This window comes from Phyllobates terribilis, unplaced genomic scaffold (assembly GCF_046119375.1).
Source record: "Phyllobates terribilis strain yellow unplaced genomic scaffold, ASM4611937v1 Scaffold_12__6_contigs__length_324123572, whole genome shotgun sequence".
In the NCBI taxonomy this organism is placed as follows: Eukaryota; Metazoa; Chordata; class Amphibia; order Anura; family Dendrobatidae; genus Phyllobates; species Phyllobates terribilis.
Genome location: NW_027362772.1, coordinates 91,095,750 through 91,112,470, shown reverse-complemented (window position 1 = coordinate 91,112,470; position 16,721 = coordinate 91,095,750). Strand labels below are relative to the sequence as shown.

At 57.2% G+C, this 16,721-nt stretch overlaps 1 protein-coding gene across 3 annotated transcripts in view; it reads left to right on the top strand.

Annotated features, from left to right (window-relative positions):
• Positions 1 to 14,477, top strand: part of ANO7 (anoctamin 7) — a 110,296-nt gene extending 95,819 nt beyond the window's left edge. For 2 of the 3 annotated variants that reach the window (XM_073656134.1, XM_073656136.1), the window contains 5 exons: positions 69 to 274; positions 359 to 501; positions 3,765 to 3,855; positions 4,408 to 4,567; positions 13,691 to 14,477. In XM_073656134.1, coding sequence (XP_073512235.1) covers positions 69 to 274; positions 359 to 501; positions 3,765 to 3,855; positions 4,408 to 4,567; positions 13,691 to 13,731 — 641 coding nt within the window. In that variant the 3' untranslated portion in view covers positions 13,732 to 14,477. The remainder of the gene's footprint in view (positions 1 to 68; positions 275 to 358; positions 502 to 3,764; positions 3,856 to 4,407; positions 4,568 to 13,690) is intronic. The other variant, XM_073656135.1, reaches the window with a different exon arrangement.
• Positions 14,478 to 16,721: the final 2,244 nt, after the last annotated feature.

Sequence of the window (16,721 nt, the reverse complement as noted above, 5' to 3'; positions counted from 1 at the left end):
CCCCCACCCTTGGTGCCATCTGCTCGTTGTCCGGACTCTCCGACCAGCCGGCTCCTTCTCTGTCTCAGTCATACAGTTCGGCTTCATCACCATCTTCGTGGCTGCCTTCCCGCTGGCTCCTCTCTTCGCTCTTCTCAATAACTGGGTTGAAATTCGACTTGATGCTCAGAAGTTTGCGTGTGAATACCGGCGCCCGGTGGCAGAGCGCGCGCAGCACATCGGGGTCTGGTTTCTGATTCTGGAGGCTTTGTCTCAGCTTTCAGTTATAGTTAATGTAAGTACCAGCGCCAGCCATGGAGATACGTGTGACGCCAATGTCCCGTTCATCCGCACAATGGCCGATCTTACATCGTTGCAGGCTTTTCTCATCGCCTTCACCTCGGACTTCCTCCCGCGTCTCCTCTACCAGTACGAGTATGAGAGCCACCTGGAGGGCTACCTAAACTTCAGCCTGTCCTACTCTCCACACAGCTATGTTTCAGCAAACCATACCCTATGCAGGTGAGCCTGGGGGGGCGCGTGTGATCCTGGTGGGTGCGGGTGATCCTGGTGGGTGCGGGTGATCCTGGTGGGTGCGGGTGATCCTGATGGATGCGGGTGAGCATGGGGGGGTGCAATTGATCCTGGTGAGCGCGGGTGATCCTGGTGGGTGTGGTTGATCCTGGTGGGCGCGGGTGATCCTGGTGGGCGCGGGTGATCCTGGTGGGCGCGGGTGATCCTGGTGGGTGTGGTTGATCCTGGTGGGCGCGGGTGATCCTGATGGGTGCGGGTGATCCTGGTGGGTGCTGTTGAGCCTGATAAGTGCAGGTGAGCCTAGTGAGTGAGAGTGAGCCTGATGGGTGCTGGTGAGCCTGGTGGGGTGCGAGTGAGCCTGGTGGGGTGCGGGTGTGCCTGGTGGGGTGCGGGTGATCCTGGTGGGTGCAGGTGAGCATGGTGGGCACGGGTGAGCCTGGTGGTTGCGGGTGATCCTGGTGGTTGCGGGTGATCCTGGTGGTTGCGGGTGATCCTGGTGGTTGCGGGTGATCCTGGTGGTTGCGGGTGATCCTGGTGGGTGCTGGTGAGCCTGGGGGGTGCAGGTGAGCCTAGGGGGTATGGGTGATCCTGGTGGGTGCGGGTGAGCCTGGGGGGTGCGGCTGAGCCTGGTGGGTGCGGTTGAGACTGGTGGGGTGATGGTGAGTCTGAGGGGGCGCAGGTGATGTTGGTGGGGTGATGGTGAGTCTGGTGGGGGGGGTGCTGGTGATCTTGGTGGGGTGCCAGTGATCCTGGTGGGTGCGGGTGTGCCTGATGGGTGTGGGTGAGGGGGAGTCTGGGGGGGCGTAGATGATCCCGGTGGGAGCGGGTTAGCATGGTGGGGCGCCGGTAAGCCTGGTGGGAGCGAGTGAGTCTGGTGGGAGCAGGTGAGCCTGCTGGGTGCAGGTGAGCCTAGGGGGTGTGGATGAGCCTGGGGGGTGCGGCTCAGCCTGGTGGGTGCGGGTGATGCTGGTGGGTGCAGTTGAGACAGGGGGGTGCAGGTGAGCCTGGGGGGGCGCAGATGATGCTGGTGGGAGCGGGTGAGCATGGTGGGGTGCAGGTGATTTTAATGGATGATGGTGAGCCTGGGGGGTGCGGGTGAGCATGATGGGTGATGGTGAGCCTGGGGGGGTGCGGTTGATCTTGGTGGGGTGCGAGTGTGCCTGATGGGTGTGGGTAAGCCTGGTGGGTGAGGGTGAGCCTGGGGGGGCGCAGATGATCCTGGTGGGTCCCGGTGAGTCTGGTGGGAGCGGGTTAGCATGGTGGGGTGCGAGTAAGCCTGGGGGGGTGCGGGTGATCTTGGTGGGATGCGGCTGATCTTGGTGGGGTACGGGTGTGCCTGGTGGGGTGCGGGTGTGCCTGGTGGGTTACGGGTGAGCCTGGTGGGGTGCGGGTGTGCCTGGTGGGAGCCGGTGAGTTTGTTGGGAGCGGGTGAGCCTGGTGGAGAGCGGGTGAGGTGCGGGTGTGCCTGGTGGGGTGCGGGTGAGCCTGGTGGGGTGTGGGTGTGCATGGTGGGGAGCGGGTGTGCATGGTGGGGAGCGGGTGAGCCTGGTGGGGTGCCGGTGAGCCCGGTGGGGTGCGAGTGAGCCTGGTGGAGTGCGAGTGAGCCTGGTGGGGTGCGGGTGTGCCTGGTGGGAGCAGGTGAGTCTGGTGGGAGCAGGTGAGCCTGGTGGGGAGCGGGTGAGCATGGTGGGGTGCCTGGTGGGGTGCGGGTGTGCCTGGTGGGAGCAGGTGAGTCTGGTAGGAGCGGGTGAGCCTGATGGGGAGCGGGTAAGCCTGGTGGGGTGCGAGTGAGCATGGTGGGGTGCCGGTGAGCCTGGTGGGGTGATGGTGAGTCTGGGAGGTTGCGGGTGATCTTGGTGGGGTGCCAGTGATCCTGGTGGTTGCGGTTGTGCCTGATGGGTGTGGATAAGCCTGGTGGGTGAGGGTGAGCCTGGGGGGGCGCAGATGATCCTGGTGGGAGCGGGTGAGCATGGTGGGGTGCGGGTGATTCTAATGGTTGATGGTGAGCCTGGGGGGTGTGGGTGATCCTGATGGGTGATGGTGAGCCTGGGGTGGTGCGGGTGATCAGGGTGGGGTGTGAGTGTGCCTGATGGGTTAGGGCGAGCCTGGGGGGCGCAGATGATCCTGGTGGGTGCGGGTGAGTCTGGTGGGAGCGGGTTAGCATGGTGGGGTGCGAGTAAGCCTGGGGGGGTGCGGGTGTGCCTGGTGGGTTACGGGTGTGCCTGGTGGGAGCAGGTGAGCATGGTGGGGTGCGGGTGTGTCTGATGGGGTGCGGGTGTGCCTGGTGGGGAGCGGGTGAGCATGGTAGGGTGCAGGTGAGCCTGGTGGGGTGCGGGTGTGCCTGGTGGGTTGCGGGTGAGCCTGGTGGGGTGCGGGTGTGCCTGGTGGGAGCAGGTGAGCCTGGTGGGGAGCAGATGAGCATTGTGGGGTGTGGTTGAGCCTGGTGGGGTGCGGGTGAGCCTGGTGGGGAGCAGATGAGCATTGTGGGGTGCGGGTGAGCCTGGTGGGGTGCGGGTGTGTCTGATGGGGTGCGGGTGTGTCTGATGGGGTGCGGGTGTGCCTGGTGGGAGCAGGTGAGTCTGGTGGGAGCGGGTGAGCCTGGTGGGTAGCAGGTGAGCATGGTGGGGTGCGGGTGAGCCTGGTGTGGTGCGGGTGTGCCTGGTGGGGAGCGGGTGTGCCTGGTGGGGAGTGGGTGAGCCTGGTGGGGTGTGGGTGTGCCTGGTGGGGTGCGGGTGAGCCTGGTGGGGTGCGGGTGAGCCTGGTGGGGTGCGAGTGAGCCTGGTGGGGAGCGGGTGAGCCTGGTGGGGTGCGGGTGAGCCTGGTGTGGTGCGGGTGTGTCTGGTGGGGTGCGAGTGAGCCTGGTGGGAGCGGGTGAGCCTGGTGGGGTGCGAGTGAGCCTGGTGGGGAGCGGGTGAGCCTGGTGGGGTGCGGGTGTGTCTGATGGGGTGCGGGTGTGCCTGGTGTGGTGCGGGTGTGTCTGATGGGGTGCGGGTTAGCATGGTGGGAGCGGGTTAGCATGGTGGGGTGCGGGTGAGTCTGGTGGGGTGCGAGTGAGCCTGGTGGGGTGCGGGTGAGCCTGGTGGGGTGCGGGTGAGCCTGGTGGGGTGCGAGTGAGCCTGGTGGGGTGCGGGTGAGCCTGGTGGGTGCATGACTTCCATAACTGGCAATTCTCAGAAGTATCCATGGTTCTCAGCGCTGTGTGGGGCCAGAGAGGATTCCCCGTCCTCAGTATCCTGCTCTTTCTTCTGCAGGTACAAAGCTTTCCGGGATGAAGATGGTAGATACACGCTCTTCTACTGGAAGCTCCTCGCTGTCCGGCTCGGATTCATCATTGCCTTTGAGGTCGGACACTGTGGCTCAGATTATTTCTTTTCAGTGACTTTTCTTTTTGTCTCGTCGTCCCGTGTTGCTGATTTTTGCACCACGTTCTTCACTGATTCATGTACAGTAGGTTAATGAATTTTGTGCAAAATCAAAGATGCCCTTTTTTCTTATCTTTTACCTTTTTTTGGGGCCTTTTTAGAGCTAAAAAGTTGCAAGATCCTTTAAAATATTGTGTATTAGTGTTCAACTGCAATCATATGATTAGACAGATTGTGCTCCAGTTGGCAGCGGTGAATAAGGCTGAAACATCTGGATACAGAAAGCCGTGGCCACGTTATCGATCAAAAAAACAAAACAGACGAACCCAAGTGACGGAGACTTAAAAAAGACGCCAATTATATATTGAATAAGGTGCAAACACCGAGGTCAAAAGCCGCCAAGACAATGATGAATCGGGGGCCTGTGACTATTGTGATCTTGAGGTCTACAGTCATGGTGGGATTGGGCACCAGCTGTGGGGGATCTTCGGTTTCTGGATCTTCTGACTCCATCTTGTGTTTCCCCCTCTAGCACGTGGTCTTCTTCAGTCTGCGTTGTATAGACTGGATGGTCCCAGATATTCCCGAGTCGGTGGAGATAAAAGTGAAGAGAGAGCGGTACTTGGCTAAGCAGGCGTTGGCGGATAACCAGGAGGTACTGATGACGGTGAGTCCGTCCTCCAGCTCTCCAGGTCAGTCAGCGGCACAATCTGTGTTTTGATGTTGTGTGGCAAACCTTGCCTTTTGGTTATGGCAGATTGTGGTCACACATTGTCATCTTATCACGGTGTTGTGGTTTGATCAAATATTTTGGATGTATCACATGTTTCAGTTGTGTCACATATTGCAGGTGTATCACGGTGTTGTAATTGGGTCACATATTGTGGATGTATCACAGTGTTGGGTCACATATTGTGGATGTATCAGTGTTGGGTCACATATTGTGGATGTATCACAGTGTTGTGTCACATATTGTGGATGTATCACAGTGTTGGGTCACATATTGTGGATGTATCACAGTGTTGTGTCACATATTGTGGATGTATCACAGTGTTGTGTCACATATTGTGGATGTATCACAGTGTTGTGTCACATATTGTGGATGTATCACAGTGTTGTGTCACATATTGTGGATGTATCACAGTGTTGTGTCACATATTGTGGATGTATCACAGTGTTGTATCACAGTGTTGTGTCACATATTGTGGATGTATCACAGTGTTGTGTCACATATTGTGGATGTATCACAGTGTTGTGTCACATATTGTGGATGTATCACAGTGTTGTGGTTGTGTCAGTGTCATCTAGGAACCTCTTCTCTACACCTGGAAGGGCTTCAGAGCCGTCTCCTGGAATCGGATGAGTCCTGTTGTGGATTTCAGTTTTCCCAAGACAAAACTGTCACCCACATTTGTGCCCAAACCAGGAAATGTAGTGACGTGGAATTCACAAAAGTGGAAAGGAAACATAAAAAAATAGTAATGTAGAGTTGGAAGGAACCTCCTGGGTCCTCGTGTCCAACTCCCGGCTCAATGCAGGAGTCACTAAACCATCTCAGACAGATATCTGTCCAGCCTCTGAAGACGTCCATTGAAGGGGAACTCACCACCTCTCGTGGCAGCCTGTTCCACTCATTGATCACCCTAACTGTCAAAAAGTTTTTTCTAATATCTAATCTGTGTCTCCTCCCATTTAGTTTCATCCCATTGCTTCTAGTCTTTCCTTGTGCAAATGAGAATAAAGATGATCCTTCTACAATGTGACAGCCCTTCAGATATCTGTAGACAGCTATTAAGTCTCCTCTCCGTCTTCTCTTTTGCAGCTAAACATTCCCAAATCCTCTAAACGTTCCTCGTAGGACATAGTTTGCAGATTGGTCACCATCCTGATAGCTCTTTTCTGAACTTGCTCCAGTTTGTCTATGTCTTTTTTAAGATGTGGTGCCCAAAACTGTACACAGTATTCCAGATGAGGTCTGACCAAAGAGGAGTAAAGTCCGATAATGACTTCACGTGATCTAGACTGTATGCTTCTGTTAATACATCCCAGAATTGTATTTGCCTCTTTTGCTGCTGCATCACACTGTTGACTCATGTTCAGTCTATGATCTATTAGTATACCCAAGCCTTTTTCACACGTGCTGTTGCTTAGTTCTATTCCTCCCATTCTGTGGATGCTTTTTTCATTTTTCTTGTCCAGATGTAGGACTTTGCATTTCTCCCTGTTATAAACTATTCTGTTGTTTGCTGCCCACAGTTCCAGTTTGTTTAGATCTTTTTTGAGTCCCCTCTCTCTTCTCTACAGTGCCGGCAAAAAAAAATCTTTACAAGTTCATCGAAACCACAAAATCTTAACATTCAATTGTTTTATTGTGGATACTTTGTTACAATTAGTATTTCATCATTAATTAATTAGTAATCAATTATTAATTAATCAGTTTACCCTCAATTCCTTCATCTAAATCATTGATAAAGATGTTGAACAACACAGGGCGCAGGACAGAGCCTTCCGGTACCCCACTTGAGACTTTCTGCCAACTGGATGTGCAACCATTTATGACCACTCTTTGGGTCCGATCACTAAGCCAGTTATGAATCCACCTAACAGTTGCCTTGTCCATTCCATAGTTGGTATGAGAAACTTTGTCAAATACTTCGCTGAAGTCAAGATATACTATACCTATTGTGTTTCCCTGATCCACCCAGTCAGTGATTCCATCATAGAAGGAAATTAGATTAGTTTGACATGACTTATTAGTTACAATAATCTGGTTACTCACTCCATTCTCATAAAGGTACTGGCATACATGCTGTTTAATAATTTGTTCAAAGATCTTTCCTGGTATAGAAGTAAGACTCACCGGCCTATAGTTCCCTGGGTCCACCTTCTTCCCCTTTTTGAAGATAGGAACAACATTTGCTCTTCTCCAGTCTTCTGGGACTTCTCCTGTTCTCCAAGAATTTTCAAAGATTATGGAGAGTGGTTCAATAATTTCCTCTGCTATCTCCTTCAGTACTCTGGGGTGTAATTCACCTGGACCTGGAGACTTGAATCCATTTATGTTAGCTGAGTGTTCCCCCACAATCTCTCTGTTTATAGATAGTGCGGATTCTTCTGTTCAGTAGCACAGTGGACGGTCCAATGTTGTCACAGTCCGCGTCCGTCACAGTCTGCGTCCGTCACAGTCCGCGTCCGTCACAGTCCGCGTCCGTCAGTCTGCGTCAGTCACAGTCCGCGTCCGTCACAGTCCGCGTCCGTCACAGTCCGCGTCCGTCACAGTCCGCGTCCGTCACAGTCCGCGTCCGTCACAGTCCGCGTCCGTCACAGTCCGCGTCCGTCACAGTCCGCGTCCGTCACAGTCCGCGTCCGTCACAGTCCGCGTCCGTCACAGTCCGCGTCCGTCACAGTCCGCGTCCGTCACAGTCCGCGTCCGTCACAGTCCGCGTCCGTCACAGTCCGCGTCCGTCACAGTCCGCGTCCGTCACAGTCCGCGTCCGTCACAGTCCGCGTCCGTCACAGTCCGCGTCCGTCACAGTCTGCGTCCGTCACAGTCCGCGTCCGTCACAGTCCGCGTCCGTCACAGTCCGCGTCCGTCACAGTCCGCGTCCGTCACAGTCCGCGTCCGTCACAGTCCGCGTCCGTCACAGTCCGCGTCCGTCACAGTCCGCGTCCGTCACAGTCCGCGTCCGTCACAGTCCGCGTCCGTCACAGTCCGCGTCCGTCCCAGTCCGCGTCCGTCCCAGTCTGCGTCCGTCACAGTCTGCGTCCGTCACAGTCTGCGTCCGTCACAGTCCGCGTCCGTCACAGTAACTTCAACCCCAGAGAAGATCCGTCATCAAGACGCAAGATGATATTTTGTGAATCCACTAATATTCTCTGAGATTTTTTTTTTCTGCCACTTTTGTGAATTCTGCTCTCTGTGTATTTTTAAAGGGCCGGTCCAGTATTATAGAAAGGTTTAGTCAATTTCGAATAAGACGTCTTGGCTTTTCAGGGTCTCCGCTTGCTTCCAGTATTACAAACACTGATGTCAGCACCTTGAGGCTGAAAACCTTTACATTAATAATTCTCACGGCTGATGATTTGTTACAATGTAGACGATCCTCCGCGGCACATACGTGGTGCAGGAGACCGGCCCTTTAAATATATGGCTTTTTATGTATTTAATTTTCGACAAATTAAAGGGCACCTCATCATACAGTGAATAAAAGGGGCAGGAATCCCACAGAGGTCATTATGGGGGGTCCTTCCACAACTTCTCGCACTCCTCTCGTCATAGTTTGTTGCTTTCATAGACACTTTTAGGACTAACAGATTACCATAAATTAAATGTGAAGGAACGGACAACGGGGCCGTGAGAGGCTGCGCAGCAGACAGGAATGCTGAGCGCACCACCGGGTGACCGTATTATTCCGCTAATCCTATTCTTTCTGCCGCTGTTTAGCGCTGGCATTTTGCTGGGTCCCCGCGCCAGTCTGAGGACGTAGCATTGTGCAGGGTCCCCGCGCCGCTCTGAGGACGCAGCATTGTGCAGGGTCCCCGCGCCGCTCTGAGGACGCAGCATTGTGCAGGGTCCCCGCGCCAGTCTGAGGACGCGACATTGTGCAGGGTCCCCGTGCCGCTCTGAGGAGCAGCATTATGCAGGGTTCCCGCGCCGCTCTGAGGACGCAGCATTGTGCAGGATCCCTGCGCCGCTCTGAGGACGCAGCATTATGCAGGGTCCCCGCGCCGCTCTGAGGACGCATTGTGCAGGGTCCCCGCCCCGCTCTGAGGACGCAGCATTATGCAGGGTTCCCGTGCCGCTCTGAGGACGCAGCTTTGTGCAGGGTCCCCGCGCCGCTCTGAGGAGTAGCATTATGCAGGGTTCCCGCGCCACTCTGAGGACGCAGCATTGTGCAGAGTCCCCACACCACTCTGAGGACGCAGCATTGTGCAGAGTCCCCGTGCCGCACTGAGGATGCAGCATTGTGCAGGGTCCCCGCCCCTCTCTTAGGACGCAGCATTGTGCAGGGTTCCCACGCCGCTCTGAGGACGCAGCATTGTGCAGGGTCCCCGCCCCGCTCTTAGGACGCAGCATTGTGCAGGGTCCCCGCCCCGCTCTTAGGATGCAGAATTGTGCAGGGTCCCCGCCCCGCTCTTAGGACGCAGCATTGTGCAGGGTTCCCACGCCGCTCTGAGAACGCAGCATTGTGCAGGGTCCCCGCCCCGCTCTTAGGACGCAGCATTGTGCAGGGTTCCCGCGCCGCTCTGAGGACGCAGCATTGTGCAGGGTCCCCGCCCCGCTCTGAGGACGCAGCATTGTGCAGAGTTCCCGCGCCGCTCTGAGAACGCAGCATTGTGCAGGGTCCCCGCACCACTCTGAGGATGCAGCATTGTGCAGGGTCCCCGCGCCACTCTGAGGATGCAGCATTGTGCAGGGTCCCTGCGCCGCTCTGAGGACGCAGCATTGTGCAGGGTCCCCGCGCCACTCTGAGGAGGCAGCATTGTGCAGGGTCCCCGCGCCACTCTGAGGACGCAGCATTGTGCATAGTCCCCGTGCCGCACTGAGGACGCAGCATTGTGCAGGGTCCCCGCCCCGCTTTTAGGACGCAGCATTGTGCAGGGTCCCCGCGCCACTCTGAGGACGCAGCATTGTGCAGGGTCCCCGCACCGCTCTGAGGACGCAGCATTGTGCAGGGTCCCCGCACCGCTCTGAGGACGCAGCATTGTGCGGGGTTCCCACGCCGCTCTGAGAACGCAGCATTGTGCAGGGTCCCCGCCCCGCTCTTAGGACGCAGCATTGTGCAGGGTTCCCGCGCCGCTCTGAGGACGCAGCATTGTGCAGGGTCCCCGCCCCGCTCTTAGGACGCAGCATTGTGCAGGGTCCCCGCGCCACTCTGAGGACGCAGCATTGTGCAGGGTCCCCGCACCGCTCTGAGGACGCAGCATTGTGCAGGGTCCCCGCACTGCTCTTAGGACGCAGCATTGTGCAGGGTTCCCACGCCGCTCTGAGAACGCAGCATTGTGCAGGGTCCCCGCCTCGCTCTTAGGACGCAGCATTGTGCAGAGTCTCCGTGCCGCACTGAGGACGTAGCATTGTGCAGAGTCTCCGTGCCGCACTGAGGACGTAGCATTGTGCAGGGTCCCCGCACCGCTCTGAGGACGCAGCATTGTGCAGAGTCTCCGTGCCGCACTGAGGACGCAGCATTGTGCAGGGTCCCCGCACCGCTCTGAGGACGCAGCATTGTGCAGGGTCCCCGCACCGCTCTGAGGACGCAGCATTGTGCAGAGTCTCCGTGCCGCACTGAGGACGTAGCATTGTGCAGGGTCCCCGCACCGCTCTTAGGACGCAGCATTGTGCAGGGTTCCCACGCCGCTCTGAGAACGCAGCATTGTGCAGGGTCCCCGCCCCGCTCTTAGGACGCAGCATTGTGCAGAGTCTCCGTGCCGCACTGAGGACGTAGCATTGTGCAGAGTCTCCGTGCCGCACTGAGGACGTAGCATTGTGCAGGGTCCCCGCACCGCTCTGAGGACGCAGCATTGTGCAGAGTCTCCGTGCCGCACTGAGGACGCAGCATTGTGCAGGGTCCCCGCACCGCTCTGAGGACGCAGCATTGTGCAGGGTCCCTGCACCGCTCTGAGGACGCAGCATTGTGCAGAGTCTCCGTGCCGCACTGAGGACGTAGCATTGTGCAGGGTCCCCGCACCGCTCTGAGGACGCAGCATTGTGCAGGGTCCCCGCGCCGCTCTGAGGACGCAGCATTGTGCAGGGTCGCTGCGCCGCTCTGAGGACGCAGCATTGTGCAGGGTCGCTGCGCCGCTCTGAGGGCGCAGCATTGTTCAGGGTCCCCAGAACTCTATGAGGACGCATTGTGCAGGGTCCCCGCGCCTCTCTGAAGATGCATTGTGCAGGGTCCCTGCGCCTCTCTGAGGACGCATTGTGCAGGGTCCTGAGCAGCATTGAGGACGCAGCATTGTGCAGGGTCCCCGCGCCTCTATGAGGATGCATTGTGCAGGGTCCCCCGCCGCTCTGAGGACGCATTGTGCAGGGTCCCGTGCCGCTCTGAGGACGCAGCATTGTGCAGGATTCCTGCTCCGATCTGAGGATGCATTGTGCAGGGTCCCCGCGCCGCTCTGAGGACGCAGCATTGTGCAGGGTCCCCACTCCGCTCTGAGGACGCAGCATTGTGCAGGGTCCCCGCACCACTCTGAGGATGCAGCATTGTGCAGGGTCCCCGCGCCACTCTGAGGAAGCAGCATTGTGCAGGGTCCCCGCACCGCTCTGAGGACGCAACATTGTGCAGGGTCCCTGTCCCGCTCTGAGGACGCAGCATTGTGCAGGGTCCCCGCGCCACTCTGAGGACGCAGCATTGTGCAGGGTCCCCGCACCGCTCTGAGGACGCAACATTATGCAGGGTCCCCGCGCTGCTCTGAGGACGCAGCATTGCGCAGGGTCCCCGCCCCGCTCTGAGGACGCAGCATTGTGCAGGGTCCTCGCGCCTCTCTGAGGACGCAGCATTGTGCAGGGTCCCCGCGCCTCTCTGAGGACGCAGCATTGTGCAGGGTCCCCGCACCACTCTGAGGATGCAGCATTGTGCAGGGTCCCCGCCCCGCTCTTAGGACGCAGCATTGTGCAGAGTCTCCGTGCCGCACTGAGGACGTAGCATTGTGCAGAGTCTCCGTGCCGCACTGAGGACGCAGCATTGTGCAGGGTCCCCGCGCCACTCTGAGGACGCAGCATTGTTCAGGGTCCCTGCACCACTCTGAGGACGCAGCACTATGCAGGGTTCCCGCACCGCTCTGAGGATGCATTGTGCGCTCCGCTCCTCACACTCTGACTCCTCTTTTGTTTTGTTTCCAAATCCTAAAATGGAAGCTCATTCCCCACCCCCGCACATTCCTCATCCGGGGTCCGGCCGATGGGCTCTTGTCCTGGATGTTCACAGGTGCCCGATTTGGGAGAGATCAGCGCCCCGGTTACGACTATTGTCCTGTACCCTTAATATGGCCGCACCCAGATCTGCACCATTATACAGCCGCAGCCTCACAAACCACAGATATACCGTATTTGTGTTTCTTCAGATACTTTGTTATACCGCGCCTGATGACGAGACCTCCGCAGTCTGTAGCCGCTGTGTGACGTCACTATTATCAGCACATTTAGTCAGCAGCAAATCCTCTGTGTGCACGGGGCGGTATACGCTGAGTGCACGGGGCGGTATACGCTGTGTGCAGGGGCGGGATACGCTGTGGGCACGGGGCGGGATACGCTGAGTGCACGGGGCGGGATACGCTGTGTGCAGGGGCGGGATACGCTGAGTGCACGGGGCGGGATACGCTGTGTGCAGGGGCGGGATACGCTGTGGGCACGGGGCGGGATACGCTGTGGGCACGGGGCGGGATACGCTGTGGGCACGGGGCGGGATACGCTGTGGGCACGGGGCGGGATACGCTGTGGGCACGGGGCGGTATACGCTGTGGGCACGGGGCGGTATACGCTGTGGGCACGGGGCGGGATACGCTGTGGGCACGGGGCGGGATACGCTGTGGGCACGGGGCGGGATACGCTGTGGGCACGGGGCGGGATACGCTGTGGGCACGGGGCGGATACGCTGTGTGCAGGGGCGGGATACGCTGTGGGCACGGGGCGGGATACGCTGTGGGCACGGGGCGGGATACGCTGTGTGCAGGGGCGGGATACGCTGTGTGCAGGGGCGGGATAGGCTGTGGGCACGGAGGGGTATACGCTGTGGGCACGGGGCGGTATACGCTGTGGGCACGGGGCGGTATACGCTGTGGGCACGGGGCGGGATACGCTGTGGGCACGGGGCGGGATACGCTGTGTGCAGGGGCGGGATACGCTGTGTGCAGGGGCGGGATACGCTGTGTGCACGGAGGGGTATACGCTGTGGGCACGGGGCGGGATACGCTGTGGGCACGGGGCGGTATACTCTGTGGGCACGGGGCGGTATACGCTGTGGGCACGGAGCGGTATACGCTGTGGGCACGGGGCGGGATACGCTGTGGGCACGGGGCGGGATACGCTGTGGGCACGGGCCGGATACGCTGTGTGCAGGGGCGGGATACGCTGCGGGCACGGAGCGGTATACTCTGTGGGCACGGGGCGGGATACGCTGTGGGCACGGGGCGGTATACTCTGTGGGCACGGGGCGGGATACGCTGTGGGCACGGGGCGGGATACGCTGTGGGCACGGGGCGGGATACGCTGTGGGCACGGGGCGGTATACGCTGTGTGCAGGGGCGGTATACGCTGTGGGCACGGGGCGGGATACGCTGTGGGCACGGGGCGGTATACTCTGTGGGCACGGGGCGGTATACGCTGTGGGCACGGGGCGGTATACGCTGTGGGCACGGGGCGGTATACGCTGTTGTGCAGGGGCGGTATACGCTGCGTGCAGACAGAACGATAGGCGATACGATGAATCTGTCCCCATACCGCACGCATATTGTTGGCAGCACATCCGTGTATATGGGGCGATGTGCTGCTTATAACGATGATGTTCCGATCACCGAGGAGAGGTTTTGCTGGTTCTTCAGCTGGACGGTGCCGTGCTTTATGGAGCTTACTTACGATCACTTATTTGCTGATTTTGGTCCCGGGTGGATGGGCCTGTAGAAAGCCGAGCTGTAATGGTGGCCACATTGGCTGTTGGTGAGAAGCCCCCGGCTGGACGTTTGCCGCCATGCTGCGGTGTGAGCAGAGCTGCCCTTTAATAGTGACTCCTGTGCGTCGGCTCGGTGTCTCAGGATCTGATGGAGTCCTATCGTTTCCTTCACTCGTCTTTTCTTCTTTTTCTGATTTTCTATCCTGACAGCAAGTTGCGTTTCACCCTGCGGCCTGAATGACAGGATCTGACTGGCGCTGATGACGGCTTCCCCGGAGATAATGTGGCGTCATGGAGGAGCCTGCGCTCTGTCCGGAGATGTCCGCACCGCCGACCATCTGGAGTCTTCCATCCCAAGCACTTTCCCTCACTTCCTGAGCTCATCGTCTCTATGATTTATATCATGGCGATTCATTTCTAGAAAGCACAAGGACCTTATAGTAACCGTCCGGGCAATCACCGGCCACAGCCGGACCCTTGTACACCGCACTAAACGTACGCCCAAAGCACAGAGACACATTCACATTCATCCACATCATTAGTTCCTGAGGAGCTTCACAGATGATCCCAAAAGAAAAGTATTGGAAAGTGCCAATTCCCTGCCCCAGCACAACCCAAAACACCTACAAACACCAACTTATAGTGAGAGGAGCGCGCGTCGGGAGGCACCAAAGCAAAATCATATAGCCGGCCGTGGTGCTGAGCGCTATTCTGTGGACTCCTCCTGCTTCGCACAATGGCGGGAATTGTCACATGAGTTTATAATTACCACAGCCGGGGTCACTTATTTACTAGGGCAGATCAGGACCAGGGATCAGTCTTCCAGAGCCCATCTAGGGGCCATAAGCACATATATATAGATTGGTGGCGGAGACCTGTGGGGTCAGCGGAGAATGATCAGTGTGTTATACTGGGGTCTGCTCGCTAATACGCCGTCATTTCATCATTTATCAACCAAAGAAAAAAATGTAATAAAGTACTAAAAAAAATTGGAAAAGGTATTTATTCATGCATTTACGTCAGGTTGCTTTTTTCTTTCTTTTTTTTTTTTTGCTTTAGTCATTTATACGATTTTAGTACAAAAATGACAGAATCCTATTTTCTATCACAAAAAAAAGTGCAGAAAAGAAAGTGGCACCAAGGTAAGAATCTGAGGCAACGATCTGCGGTGACAGAGGTAACGATCTGTGGTGACAGAGGCCACGATCTGCGGTGACAGAGGTAACGATCTGCGGTGACAGAGGTAACGATCTGTGGTGACAGAGGCCACGATCTGCGGTGACAGAGGCCACGATCTGCGGTGACAGAGGTAACGATCTGTGGTGACAGAGGCCACGATCTGCGGTGACAGAGGTAACGATCTGCGGTGACAGAGGCCACGATCTGCGGTGACAGAGGTAACGATCTGCGGTGACAGAGGTAACGATCTGCGGTGACAGAGGTAACGATCTGCGGTGACAGAGGTAACTATCTGCGGTGACTGAGGTAACTATCTGCGGTGACTGAGGTAACTATCTGCGGTGACTGAGGTAACGATCTGCGGTGACTGAGGTAACGATCTGCGGTGACTGAGGTAACGATCTGCGGTGACTGAGGTAACGATCTGCGGTGACTGAGGTAACGATCTGCGGTGACTGAGGTAACGATCTGCGGTGACTGAGGTAACGATCTGCGGTGACTGAGGTAACTATCTGCGGTGACTGAGGTAACTATCTGCGGTGACTGAGGTAACTATCTGCGGTGACTGAGGTAACTATCTGCGGTGACTGAGGTAACTATCTGCGGTGACTGAGGTAACGATCTGCGGTGACTGAGGTAACGATCTGCGGTGACTGAGGTAACGATCTGCGGTGACTGAGGTAACGATCTGCGGTGACTGAGGTAACGATCTGCGGTGACTGAGGTAACGATCTGCGGTGACTGAGGTAACGATCTGCGGTGACTGAGGTAACGATCTGCGGTGACTGAGGTAACGATCTGCGGTGACTGAGGTAACGATCTGCGGTGACTGAGGTAACTATCTGCGGTGACTGAGGTAACTATCTGCGGTGACTGAGGTAACTATCTGCGGTGACTGAGGTAACTATCTGCGGTGACTGAGGTAACTATCTGCGGTGACTGAGGTAACGATCTGCGGTGACTGAGGTAACGATCTGCGGTGACTGAGGTAACGATCTGCGGTGACTGAGGTAACGATCTGCGGTGACTGAGGTAACGATCTGCGGTGACTGAGGTAACGATCTGCGGTGACTGAGGTAACGATCTGCGGTGACTGAGGTAACGATCTGCGGTGACTGAGGTAACGATCTGCGGTGACTGAGGTAACGATCTGCGGTGACTGAGGTAACGATCTGCGGTGACTGAGGTAACGATCTGCGGTGACTGAGGTAACGATCTGCGGTGACTGAGGTAACGATCTGCGGTGACTGAGGTAACGATCTGCGGTGACTGAGGTAACGATCTGCGGTGACTGAGGTAACGATCTGCGGTGACTGAGGTAACGATCTGCGGTGACTGAGGTAACGATCTGCGGTGACTGAGGTAACGATCTGCGGTGACTGAGGTAACGATCTGCGGTGACTGAGGTAACGATCTGCGGTGACTGAGGTAACGATCTGCGGTGACTGAGGTAACGATCTGCGGTGACTGAGGTAACGATCTGCGGTGACTGAGGTAACGATCTGCGGTGACTGAGGTAACGATCTGCGGTAACAGAGGTAACGATCTGCGGTAACAGAGGTAACGATCTGCGGTAACAGAGGTAACGATCTGCGGTGTCACAGTTGTGAAGTTTGTTTCAGGCTGGGGCGTCATCTCCCTGCTCGTTGTTGGCGCGGTTGTTGCAGCGTTGGCGGAGACCCTTCACCTTAGGACTGATGATTGGTCGGGGTCTCGGTCGCTGGTCACCGTTGCTCATAACTCATCCTTTGTTCTGATATTTTTCTGGAATAATCCACTTTCAGGACAATAGAGCGGAATCCACTGTGTGACGGAGGCGCGAGGCGCAGGGAGGCGCGAGGCGCAGGGAGCCCGCCGGTAGGAGAGCGCCCAGCTGGCCACGCTGAGTGACACATCACCCTAATCCGCTGCTGACACCCTGTCACACATTCAGGGCCAATTTGCTGCTTTTGATCTTGATGCCGGTTGCAGGTTGTAACAGCCCTCTCTCCAACATGTCATTGATGTTACACTGAGGCCTGTAATCACACTGTGACGGCAGCTGACAGATATCAGTCACAGG